The 13,295-nt window shown below is 43.8% G+C and overlaps 1 protein-coding gene across 1 annotated transcript; it reads left to right on the top strand.

The window, feature by feature from the left end:
• Positions 1-1,799: 1,799 nt before the first annotated feature.
• NAA20 (N-alpha-acetyltransferase 20, NatB catalytic subunit) lies at positions 1,800-12,793 on the top strand. The gene is made up of 6 exons (XM_077282798.1): positions 1,800-2,090; positions 4,080-4,104; positions 4,224-4,314; positions 5,374-5,509; positions 5,581-5,726; positions 10,641-12,793. Exons 1-6 carry the CDS (start codon positions 2,038-2,040, stop codon positions 10,724-10,726), a joined length of 537 nt encoding a protein of 178 aa, XP_077138913.1. The 5' UTR covers positions 1,800-2,037; the 3' UTR covers positions 10,727-12,793.
• Positions 12,794-13,295: the final 502 nt, after the last annotated feature.

Raw genomic sequence — 13,295 nt, 5'->3', positions numbered from 1 at the left:
TATTTGTTGACGCAATGTCTGTGACAGTGATTTGGGGGTGAATAGGCTTGCTGCCCATGTGCGACTTTGGTATTGCACTTGCACCTTATTGAATGCAGCTTTTTGCACAAAGTGGCCAGGTACAAACAGTGGAGTCCCTTCTCCTTTATGGTGTTCCTTCCTGCATCCTATTTTGTGACTTATTGTTGTTATGTAGTATTAAATTCGTGTGGAGTTCATGTTAATAAATTTTCTATTTTTTATTATACCTGATTGCTCTTATGTTCCTCCGTTTTTGAGATACACAATTTAGTGAGGGTTTGTTTTGGTCTGTTGGTATATGGGCTAATGGCATAGCCCTATATGTGACATTTATACAATGTCATTGAGGTTTTTGTGTCTATATACTCTTTGATGGGGCTGCATTATATTCTATGGGGAGGTGGGCTGTATTCTATTCTATTCGGGGCTACATTATATTCTATGGGGGACTGTATTATATTTATATTCTATGAGGGGTGATTGCATCATACTCTATGGGGGGGGCTGCATTATATTCTATGGGGGGTTACATTATACTCTGGGGTGGCTGAATTATACTCTGAGGTGGCTGCATTATACTCTGTAGGGTGGTGGCTGCATTATACTGTATTGAGGACTATGGGGAATACGTTATACTATATGAAGAACTATGGGGTGCATTATACTATGGGAAGTGAATCCTACTACATGGATGACTATGGCGGTGCACTATACTATATGGAGCACTTTGAGGAGTGTATTATGCTCTAGGGAGGACTGAGCAGTGTATTTTAATATATGGAGGACTATAGGGAGTGTATTATACTATATGGAGGACTGTGGAGCACATTATAATATATGGAGGACTATGGGGTGTATTTTACTAAACAAGTAAAATGCTGCATATTCAGATTGTTTTTGCCGGAACAAAAATCATTGTTCTCAGCAGCACATCGCCGGTGTAAACTGTAGATGTGCTGCTGATAACATGATACTGTATGGGGATCAGTTAGTGATCTATTAGTGATCGTTCTGTCCCATCATTATTTCTCAGACGGTGGAAAGAGGCCGAGAAACAAGCGTTAAACAACTTCCGTATTGTCGATCAAACTCATTTAGCGGCCTGAACTCCACGCTTGTAAATACAACCAAAATGCTTCTGTGTGATGTGCAATATGTTAGCATTTGGGGCCCCATTTTAAACTTTGCCTAAAACCGGCCCTGCCTACAATTATACAAAGATATTATAAAGTCACCGTGTGACAAGTGGGCCTGTGTAACTTCAAATGCCAGGGCTGAATGTTAGTCCCAGTCCGGCCCTGGTGGTCACAGTGGAGTCTCTGTCTTGGTGTTTGGTAGGATAAGGCCCTATGGGGCCGGGTCACTATCTACGTTTTCTAGCATAACTACATTGGAAGCCATGTTGTACGGGGTCGCCATGTTTATGAAGCCCCTGCATCCCCTTTTCTGATCCTTCCAGGCCATTAACGCATTACCCCTGTGACAGGTCTGTGTCACGGCTGCAGTGGACATTAGCGTTCTCTATATGGAGACAGACAAAACCAAAACAGCACAAATTTTGGTCAGGTGTGGGGTGATGTGATACACAGGTCTGTCACATACGCCATGGCCCGGCCTGTACCGTCTGGGTTTATGCTAACTGTACAGGAGTAGTTATAAATGTGACCCCAGTGCCGGGTACTGATAAACCGTGTGAGGGGCGGCAGACACCACTGAGCACGACTGCGCCATATACAGGAACTATAAATAGCATGACTGAGCCACCGATAACCGGCAGACCAGTGGGAAAAGCAGCCTGCCACTGCTGATAGGCCAGAGACAACTAAGCCCCGCCCAGCTGCAGATACACGCCCATCACGTCCCCATAGCAACTGCAGCCCTGCCAGCGTCCTGCATGACAGCCGAGTAGGTTGCCAGTTCTCTGACGTCACGTCCGCGAACACTTCCGGTTCGTGTTTGCCCGACTTCCGCCAGTGGTTCTCGGTGTGCTGCTGCTGCTGCTGCTACAGAAGGAGGATGACTTCGCTGCGAGCCTTCACCTGTGACGATCTCTTTCGGTTCAACAACATGTGAGACGAGGGGATGGAGAGTAGGGGATGTCTGCTTACCACTGAGGCAAACTTTAAAGGGGTGGTCTGAGCAGCACTGCTTATAAATAAGGCAGGCCTTAAAGGGGATGTCTGACCAGCACTGCTTATAAATAAGGCAGGCCTTAAAGGGATGTCTGTCCTGCACTGCTGGTAAATAAGACAGGCTTAAAAGGGAATATCTGACCAGCACTGCTTATAAATAAGGCAGGCCTTAAAGGGGATGTCTGTCCAGCCCTGCTCATACATAAGGTAGGCCTTAAAGGGGATGTCTGGCCATGAGCACAGCTGGTAACCTGCACCTGCTATGATGCGTTGATGCTGTCGCACAGTGGGCCCTGCTGACCTCCGGAGGCCCCTGCAGGTTACACTGAGGAGTGCATTGTTTTGCGTAGACGGCCATGCCTCTGTAGTGGCAGATGGAGGCTCCCAGCCTCACTTCCATGGTTGCTCTTATGGTTTATTCCCAGCATTGAAGGTGATCACAGGATAGGTTACAGCGTGGTGATCGGGTGGGTGCCTGACCTCAGGGGTGTCCACTGATCCTAAGAGCCGGGCACTGAAAATCCACTTTGTATTGGAGCTTGGGTCGCACGGTACTGCGCTATCGCCTGTGGCACCGCTGAAGGAAGCCGCCCACATCCTCAGTAGCACCTCTGGCCCTCGCTCCGTTGTCCCTGAGCTGTTCAGAGGCTTGTGCTCAGAATCAGTGGTGGCCTCTGCTGTGGCTTTCACACAAGATGAGTGACTGGATTAGCCGGACCTCGGTCGAGCAACCACGTGAAGCACCGGCTGCCAGAAAGGAGCCCTGTGAACGCCTCCTACCCACAGCGTCCTGGGGCTCCTGATCTGTATACATGCATGATGTCCTTACAGGTCAGCAGAAGTGTTCCAGGGTCCTACAAACCCATGTGCTCATCTCTAGCTGTCTCCAACTTTGTGGTGACGCGTAATGTTGGCAGTAAAGCACTGTGCGATTATTGGGAAACGAGCATTCCTAGGAAGCTTTTTCTCTAAACGGGCTGCTGATCACTCATCGAATGAGCAAAACACTTGTTCGTTGGATGAAGTGATCTTTTGGCTTGCACAAAAGATCATCGTTCTTGAGAGCACATTATCCTGCACCTACGCTGCTGAGAGCAATGGCAGCTTATGTGCACTGATCTGTTTAGTGCCCTGCCTGCCTGTGTAAATGCCCAATCACTGGTGATTTTTTTGCCCATGATCAACAGGTGTAACCAGACCCTAACACTCCAGTTTGCCCTCCATTAGGATACAGCAGGCGTTCCTGATATAGGGCAGTGTTTGTGCCAAAAACTCCTTAAAGTTTCATTTATTTTACTCACTTATATAGCGCTATTAATTCCTCAGCACTGTACAGACGTCAGCATAGCGCATACCTTCAGTAGCTATTGGCGAGCGCTCGTTCAGCTGATTGCTCTCTCTCTCCTGCCCCCCATATGCATGCACCAACTTGGTAGCGCGTTCATGTGTTTTAATTGGAGAGTCGCTGCCAGATTTTTCCATTTCTGATACTTTTTCCTCTTATCTCTGGGGCCTCCACAGAGACATGATGTAGATGTTTGGTCTCTGAATTTGTCAGGGTCTGCTGGCTTTGCTCAGACCTATCTATGCACCTTATACTCAGCGATCCCTCATGGCTATGCTGCACAGAATGACGGGACCACTACAGACATGGTGTCCTGTGTGCTATACCTTGGATTTACAGGGGCAGTCCAGACGCTCAGTGCTGCTGCCACATACCCCCAACTGTTTATGCTTTACCTGGGTCAATACAAATCCTGTTTGCTTCTCTGCCTTCTCTGTGATTCATTTACTAACATACCTCTGGCTCTGGAGATGCTTTTTGCTAATATGTCGATGATAATATGCTTAGTTTATTACTTATGATTGTTCTATTGTGTTTCAGCGCACGCAAACACTTACCAAATTTATTTATTTTTTTTACAGAAATTTGGATCCTCTCACAGAAACTGTATCCTTTTTGATGAATCTAAATCCACTCCAAGTTCTTTTTCTGTGTAAGCGCATTGTCCTCGAGATCACAATGCAGCGAGATCCTGGAACCTAATGTTACCTTAACAGGAGCTGCAGTATGGGATCCCTTTCTACTTGCAGTATCTGGCGCATTGGCCCGAATACTTCATTGTTGCTGAGGCGCCTGGTGGAGAACTTATGGGTTACAGTAAGTAATTGTACAGTAATCTCCTGTATTGTTGTTCATGGCGAAAGCAATTGACATACAGCCATTATAAGGGGAAGTTCACACTGGGCGTTTTATTAAGCTTTTTTTTTTTTTTTCTGCAGCAAAACCTGATCTTTTGGCAGGGAAGAAGCTGCAGAAATAATAATGTTTTTCTTGGGGTGTTTTTGCAGTGGTTTTGGCATGATAGATTTGTCTTTTGTGCCTGCTGATAAAGTTTAGTGTTGGGGGAAAAAAGTCCTATTCCATAGAATGAGGTTTTGGCATAAAAACCCGCTGCAAAACACGATACCTGTGTTTTTGGTGCATTTTTCTCACCACCCACTCAAGTCAATGGGTAAAAAACGCTGTTCTATGTCCAAAAAAAAACAAGCAAAGCACAAAATACTGATGACAAAAAACCAATGTGTGTGCATGAGATTTCTGAAATCTCATAGGCTTTGCTGGTACTGTAAAACACGTGAAAATTGGCATAAAAAAAAAACACGCAGCAAAACCACCCAGTGTGAACTTAGCCTAAATAATATTTGATATGTTATATGCAGGGGAGGAAGCAAAAGTAAGTATACAGACAGGACAGCACAGGATCACAGCTGATTCTTTCTGTGAGGTAAAACATTTCACTGCGTGTTTCAAAAAACAACTGGCAAGGAAATGTTTTACCTCACAGAAAGCAGCAGCTGTGATCCTGTGCGGTAATGTCTGTTTACTCTGTTGCTTCCTCGCCTGCCCAGGAGCTGTGGTGTGATCAGACCATGTTCCTGTACGGTCAGATACGGCCATTACACAGTAGACAGCAGGGACACATGTATAAGATTATCTCAGCACAGGAACATTTTTATTTGTATATCCAATTGTGGAAATGTATTTTTATTCCGTGATCTTTAGATTAAAATGTAGTTTGTTAGAGGGAAACCCCCCTTTAATGATAAAATGTTCGTCATCCGCACATTGGTATCAGAAGGACAGGATCAGCTTGTTGAGGAGAGCTCGCAGTTTTGGCCAGAGGCATATGTAAACCTTTTTTTCATTGTGTTGCAGTAATGGGGAAAGCAGAAGGATCGGTGGCCAGAGAGGAGTGGCACGGCCACGTCACCGCACTGTCTGTGGCCCCTGAATTTCGGCGTCTTGGTTTGGCTGCTAAACTCATGGAGCTCCTCGAAGAAATATCTGAAAGGTGATGACTGTTCTGTGTTCCTCCTTGGTGGGTTTTCTTCTCTGCGCTAATTGCCGTTTCCTCATTTTCAGGAAAGGAGGGTTCTTTGTGGATCTTTTCGTTAGAGTATCCAATCAGGTCGCAGTTAACATGTACAAGCAGCTGGGTTATAGTGTATACAGGACTGTGATTGAGTACTATTCAGCCAGCAACGGGGAGCCAGATGAGGACGCCTATGGTGAGTAGCAAGATGGTGTTATCGATGAAACGGATACAGTCCTCTGAGCACATCGACATATTTATTCCCATCTCTGACTTTCACCGCTAAGATGGGAAATGCTGCTTCCAGGTCCCGGCCCCTGGTGGTGGATTACGGAAACAGCCGAGTGCCTCCAACCTGCGCTATTTGTGAACCCCCCCCCCCCCCCCCTATAATAAATGAAAGGGAGTTATGGAAACGGTACCAAAACTGATTACAACATTGCAGAAACAATGTAGCCAGCAGCACTGTGCGGTGTCCGTAAATCCCATTAATTTCTATGAGCCTTACACTCGCCTGCTATAGTAGTCCCGCTTCTGGTAACTGGCACCTACAAGCAATGATTCTCCTGTGAACCATAAAAGGCAATGATGGAATGACCCTTTAAGGTGATCGCACTTCATGGAAATAGTAATTTCCATCTGAACTCCCAACCTCGGGTGCGGCCATCAGACATAATGGCACTGGTAAAGGAGAAAGATCAGCTTGTAGCTGTAATCACCAGCCCTAGTGACATGATGAAAAATAGCACACAAACATAGAAAATAATACAGCACCTATGTATTTGTGTCTCTAACCACCACAACATGAGCTTTAAGTAAATACACTTTTGTAGGTAAGTGAACAATGTATTGGGTTGTTTTTTTTGGCATATACCACCAAAACTAAATTAATAAAAATGAGTTCTAGTAAAATATGGGTCTAAAATGTTGCGTGTAGAAACTACACCTTGTCTTGTCAAAAACAAGATCCTAGACTGCTGCATTGATGCAAAGATTAAAAAAGGTTATTAGTTCGGGAATGACAAGATACATAGTTACATACATATAGTTACATAGTTATTAAGGTTGAAGGAAGACTGTAAGTCCATCTAGTTCAACCCATAGCCTTGCATGCCCTAACATGTTGATCCAGAGGAAGGCAAAAAAACCCATGTGGCAAAGAGTAACTCCACATTGGGGAAAAAAATTCCTTCCCGACTCCATATACGGCAATCAGACTAGTTCCCTGGATCAACGCCTTATCAAGGAATCTAGTGTATATACCCTGTAACATTATACTTTTCCAGAAAGGTATCCAGTCCCCTCTTAAATTTAATTAATGAATCACTCATTACAACATCATACGGCAGAGAGTTCCATAGTCTCACTGCTCTTACAGTAAAGAATCCTCGTCTGTTATTATGCTTAAACCTTCTTTCCTCCAGACGTAGAGGATGCCCCCTTGTCCCTGTCTCAGGTCTATGATTAAAAAGATCATCAGAAAGGTCTTTGTACTGTCCCCTCATGTATTTATACATTAAAATAAGATCACCCCTTAGTCTTCGATTTTCCAAACTAAATAGCCCAAAGTGTAATAACCTATCTTGGTATTGCAGACCCCCCAGTCCTCTAATAACCTTGGTCGCTCTTCTCTGCACCCGCTCCAGTTCAGCTATGTCTTTCTTATACACCGGAGACCAGAACTGTGCACAGTATTCTAAGTGTGGTCGAACTAGTGACTTGTATAGAGGTAAAATTATGTTCTCCTCATGAGCATCTATGCCTCTTTTAATACATCCCATTATTTTATTTGCCTTTGTAGCAGCTGCCTGACATTGGCCACTGAATATGAGTTTGTCATCCACCCATACTCCCAGGTCTTTTTCATTGATGGTTTTGCCCAGAGTTTTAGAATTAAGCACATAGTTATACATCTTATTACTTCTACCCAAGTGCATGACCTTACATTTATCCCCATTAAAGCTTATTTGCCATTTATCAGCCCAAGCTTCTAGTTTACATAAATCATCCTGTAATATAAAATTGTCCTCCCCTGTATTGATTACCCTGCAGAGTTTAGTGTCATCTGCAAATATTGAAATTCTACTCTGAATGCCCCCTACAAGGTCATTAATAAATATGTTAAGAAGAGGGCCCAATACTGACCCCTGTGGTACCCCACTGCTAACCGCGACCCAGTCCGAGTGTGCTCCATTAATAACCACCCTTTGTTTCCTATCCCTGAGCCAGCTCTCAACCCACTTACACATATTTTCCCCTATCCCCATTACTCTCATTTTATGTAACAACCTTTTGTGTGGCACCGTATCAAAAGCTTTGGAAAAGTCCATATACACTATGTCCACTGGGTTCCCTTGGTCCAGTCCGGAACTTACCTCTTCATAGAAGCTGATCAAATTAGTCTGACATGAGCGGTCCCTAGTAAACCCGTGCTGATACTGGGTCATAAGGTTATTCCTCTTCAGATACTCCAGTATAGTATCCCTTAGAATGCCCTCCAGGATTTTACCCACAGTAGAGGTTAAGCTTACTGGCCTATAATTACCGAGTTCAGTTTTTGCCCCTTTTTTGAATATTTGCACCACATTTGCTATACGCCAGTCCTGTGGTAGAGACCCTGTTATTATGGAGTCTTTAAAGATTAAAAATAATGGTCTATCAATGACTGTACTTAGTTCCTGCAGTACTCGGGGGTGTATCCCATCCGGGCCCGGAGATTTGTCAATTTTAGTGATTTTTAGATGCCGCTGTACTTCCTGCTGGGTTAAGCAGGTGACATTTAATGGGGAATTTTTATCACTAGTCATTTTGTCTGCCATGGGATTTTCTTTTGTAAATACTGATGGAAAAAAAGTCATTTAGCATATTGGCTTTTTCCTCATCCTCATCCACCATTTCACCCAGACTATTTTTAAGGGGGCCAACACTATCATTTTTTAGTTTCTTACTATTTATATAGTTAAAGAATATTTTGGGATTATTTTTACTCTCTCTGGCAATGAGTCTCTCTGTCTCAATCTTTGCTGCCTTGATTTGCTTTTTACAGAATTTATTTAATTTTCTGTATTTATTTAATGCCTCATCACTACCTACTTCCTTTAATTCTCTAAATGCTTTCTTTTTGTCCCTTATTGCGCCCCTTACAGCTCTATTTAGCCATATTGGTTTCCTCCTATTTCTAGTATGTTTATTCCCATACGGTATATACTGTGCACAGGTCCTATCCAGGATGCTAATAAACATCTCCCATTTTCTTTGTGTATTTTTGTGTCTCAGGATATCGTCCCAGTTAATTGCACCAAGATCCTCTCTCATCCGTTGGAAATTTGCCCTCCTGAAGTTTAGTGTCCTTGTCACCCCCCTACTACCCATCTTATTAAAGGTTACATGAAAACTTATTATTTTGTGATCACTACTCCCCAAGTGACCCCCAACCCTTATATTTGATATGCGGTCTGGCCTGTTGGTTAATATTAGGTCTAGCAGTGCCCCCCTTCCTTGTTGGGTCCTGAACCAGATGTGAAAGGTAATTGTCTCTCATAGTTGTCAAAAACCGATTACCTTTGCTGGAACTGCAGGTTTCTGTTCCCCAATCTATTTCAGGGTAGTTGAAGTCCCCCATAATAATGACTTCTCCTTGAGTCGCAGCTTCATCTATTTGCTTTACGAGGATATTCTACATTGCTTCCATTATTTTTGGAGATTTATAACAAACCCCTATCAGTAATTCATTATTTTTCTCCCCTCCCCTTATCTCCACCCACAGGGACTCCACATTTTCATTAGATTCACCTATATTATCACGCAGGATGGGTTTTAAGGAAGATTTTACATATAGACACACCCCTCCCCCTCGCTTATCTGTACGGTGATTTCTGAACAGGCTATAGCCCTGCAAGTTAACAGCCCAGTCATGGCTCTCATCCAGCCATGTTTCAGATATCCCCACCATGTCATAATTATGCTCCAACAACATTAGTTCTAATTCATCCATTTTGTTGGCGAGGCTTCTGGCATTAGTATACATGCACTTGATGTTACTCTCTGTACCTCTATTCTTTCTTAAATTACTAACGGTTCTAACCCCACCCCCCATGCCACCGCCACCCCCAACTTCCTTATTTGTGCCCAGCTCTCTATCTGCACTATCTTCCCCTCCTATAAAATGAATACCCTCCCCCCAATCCCTAGTTTAAACACTCCTCCAACCTTCTAACCATTTTCTCCCCCAGCACAGCTGCACCTTCCCCATTGAGATGCAGCCCGTCCCTAGCGTAGAGCCTGTAGCCAACTGAGAAGTCGGCCCAGTTCTGCAGGAACCCAAACCCCTCCTTCCCACACCAATTCTTGAGCCACTTATTAACCTCCCTAATCTCCCGTTGCCTCTCTGGCGTGGCACGTGGTACAGGCAGTATTTCGGAAAATACCACGTTGGAGGTCCTTGCTTTCAGCTTGCAGCCTAATTCCCTGAAATCATCTTTAAGGACCTTCCACCTACCTCTAACTTTGTCATTTGTGCCAATGTGCACCATGACCGCTGGGTCCTCACCAGCCCCTCCCAGTAATCTGTCCACCCGATCAGCGATGTGTCGGACTCGAGCGCCAGGTAGGCAGCACACCGTCCGACGATCCCTGTCTTTGTGACAGATTGCCCTATCTGTTCCCCTAATAATTGAGTCCCCCACTACCAGCACCTGTCTGGCCTGCCCTGCTCTCCTATTTCCCTCCTTACTGGAAATTACAACAAATTATTCCACCATTTTTGTTGTCCTTAAGGGGGTTAATGACAGGACTTGCAGAATTTCAGAATATCTCATCCAGTGGCCACGACTTCATGTCATTTATCTTCTGGAAACATAATGACAGTCACAATTCAGAATGTAAAGGCCACATACATCAAGTGTGCTGTACATGTCCACCACCAAGGCAGCTTGGTCTATAAATAAGATGGAATTAGTCTGTCATGTCCTGGCTTATTTTTAGTATAATTTTTAGCATTTCTGGCTGATGTGTTTATTCTACACGTGTGTGATTTCTATAGGTTCGTCCTCGTAGCAGGTAACATTATACCATCCGGTTCATGCTTCCTTGTGTTGTGTTTTCTTTGCAGACATGAGAAAGGCACTTTCCAGAGACACAGAGAAAAAGTCCATCATCCCCGTACCGCACCCAGTCAGGCCGGAGGATATTGAATAACCTTAGCTGGGGTTCTTGGGCGCAATAGTGAAGATCATGTTTGCATATTCTGTATATATAGAACAATGCTAAACTAGTCTGACCACGTTTTTTCCATCCTTCACAGACTGCCTGAAATAGCCGGAGATGTTATGTTCTGCAAAAATTCCCTTATGCACACGCTGACTGTAAGTCTGCTCATATTCAATCAGAACTCAAGTCCTATTAGGTATATGGGGCTCTACCATGGTCCTAATAACACCGCTAATGGTGGTATACTAGATCTGCCTGAATTACACCTGGCTTTTCTGATCAGGTGAATGAGTATGGGAGGTGACGGACATAACGGGGTGGAACTGCGACACGCACCAATGCATTGGGCAGTGAGAAGCCCTAATGACGGGGTGTCTGCCTATCCCTGAAAGGATGTTCCACCATTAGCTGGAATCCTACACCCGTCCTGTTCTCATGAATGTCCTGGCACAACCTGATCAGTGCGCTCACCACCTGATGGGGAAGTGGCAGACAACCCTTTCTATTCATTTTGCTGTACATTTTGGTGCAGAGAGGCTAAGGACGCTAAACCGTGTAACGTTTTTTGAAGAGACCATATTGTGAAAAATGCTTTTTAGTAAAAAGGAAAAAAAAACTTTTTGGTATAAAAAAAAAATCAAAAAAAGGTATCTATATCCTTATTTATCTATGGATAAAGATCAGGCACCATGAATCCAACTCTGCTACATTAGTGCAGACATGTATTAGGGCGCAGTTATAACACGGATGACTATTGCATTGCAGTGCTGGGACTGGCCGGCGGCTCTCCTGACCAGAGCGTGACAGCTGCACAGAAATACATGCTGTCACTCTCAGGTCAGGAGCGCCTCCAGCCAGTCTGAGCATTGTTTTTTTTTTTGTTTTTTTTTTCTTTAAATCAAATAATTTTATTAAAGCATATGACACGCAGTAACAGTCTGACACATTTTCCAGACAGGTACAACAAATCCAAAACCTATTAATACATTTTCATTTTACGAAAACAGGACCCTTACCCCACAACCAACCCTCCCTCCCTCCCCCCAGTCCCCTACCCATTATCCAATACAACCTCAGACAACGATCGCATCACAATGCTTGGACTGAGTTATATGGTCGTCTTAGGGCACCCTTACTCTAAGTCGTTGCATCTTTTTAGGGAAAGCTAATTGTGAACCACTAACCAGGTAGAGACCAGTCAGTATTGACCAGTAGGCCAGAGAGAAGTTATTGGGCGCTGGCCTCATGGACTAGGTAATTCAAGACGCATCAGCCCCAGCCAGCTTTTCCAAAGTTGTTTTTTTTCCTTAAACACCGCAGTGTATGAGTAAAACACGTTGCTGCAATAACAGCCATTGTGTGATTTATGTCCATATTTTTGGTCACAGTGTAATCCGACAAAGCATCAGATCACACTCAAACCAATGTTATTCTATGGGGCCACACATGTCTATTTTTTTAATTCATTTTCCTTGGAAACAGTCTGGCCAAGGCATAATTTGCATCCAATGTTTGGATTGCCCTCGGCCATGCAAGTCATTGAATCCGTGGGAAAAATTGGACCGCACTCGGATGACAGTGAAGAATATGGAGAAATGTTTCTTTTCTTATGTGAGAAAATGGGATCACACTATGATCAAACTCTGCTCCGTGTGATTAGCATAATCAGACCGATTTAGCCTTAAAGGGAGGATCAGGGTTATAATTAAAAAAAAAAAGTAAATATAGGCTTTCTATATGGTGCTGCAGCGCATCCTGATCCAAGCGTACCAGACAGACAATGGAGAAGAGGTGCGCTGATTCGGGGAAATTAACTGATGTATTAATCCCTTTAAACCTGTGAACCCAGCTTCCGTAGTAGGAGGCAGCGCCTAGACCTGCTGCTCTTATATGGATGTGTAAGTATTAATATAAGGTGGTAGCCGTGCCCAAGAACCTTCTGTATATACTGCTTCAGTCTGCTGTGTTACTTGCTCCTTCATAATAGGAGATCATGATGCTGTAAAAAGCTGATATGAGAATGTATGGAATAAAATGTGCAGCTGTTCTTGATAATATCATTTCTGTTTTGTTTTTTTTCCATAAGGCTTGAAAAATATATATTTTATTTAAATTACTTCAATGTAAAGATAAACTTTTCCTATCCAGGGCTGCACTCACAATCCAGCAGTGGTTGGAGCTGAACTCTCCTTGAAATCGTGTGTTGTCCCTGTTTGGACAAAGCTTTCTCTGTTCCACTGCTTTGTAGAAGATTAACTAAACTTAGTAATGTGTTTATTAAAGGATTATTCCGAGCTGAGACATGTATGGCATATCCACGGCTTATGCCAAAAATGTCCAAAAGATGCAGATCCCACCTGCGGGGACTCGCATCTACTTTAAGATCAGGACCACGTCGCGTGCCGCTGTGACTGGCATCTATTGCAAAGCATTCATCGTAAATTTTCTATTTCTGTACGGAAAGTTTAGCTGGGGCCAGATGGAGATATTGTGTAACAGTATTATCTGATTTTTACCGACCGCTGTAATGTCATTTCGAGGGGTCTACTCCTCAGCA

The sequence above is a fragment of the Ranitomeya variabilis genome, chromosome 2 (genome assembly GCF_051348905.1).
Source record: "Ranitomeya variabilis isolate aRanVar5 chromosome 2, aRanVar5.hap1, whole genome shotgun sequence".
Taxonomy (NCBI): Eukaryota; Metazoa; Chordata; class Amphibia; order Anura; family Dendrobatidae; genus Ranitomeya; species Ranitomeya variabilis.
Note: the sequence above shows the minus strand (reverse complement) of the source record. Positions and strands in the feature narration are given on the sequence as shown.

Excerpts from the sequence above, each read along its gene's own strand:
- NAA20 (XM_077282798.1), top strand. The coding sequence starts at position 2,038 with ATGACTTCGCTGCGAGCCTTCACCTGTGACGATCTCTTTCGGTTCAAC. Across the intron at positions 2,091-4,079 it reads CTCTTTCGGTTCAACAACAT|AAATTTGGATCCTCTCACAG; the intron begins GTGAGACGAGGG and ends TTTTTTTTACAG. Across the intron at positions 5,510-5,580 it reads CTCGAAGAAATATCTGAAAG|GAAAGGAGGGTTCTTTGTGG; the intron begins GTGATGACTGTT and ends CCTCATTTTCAG.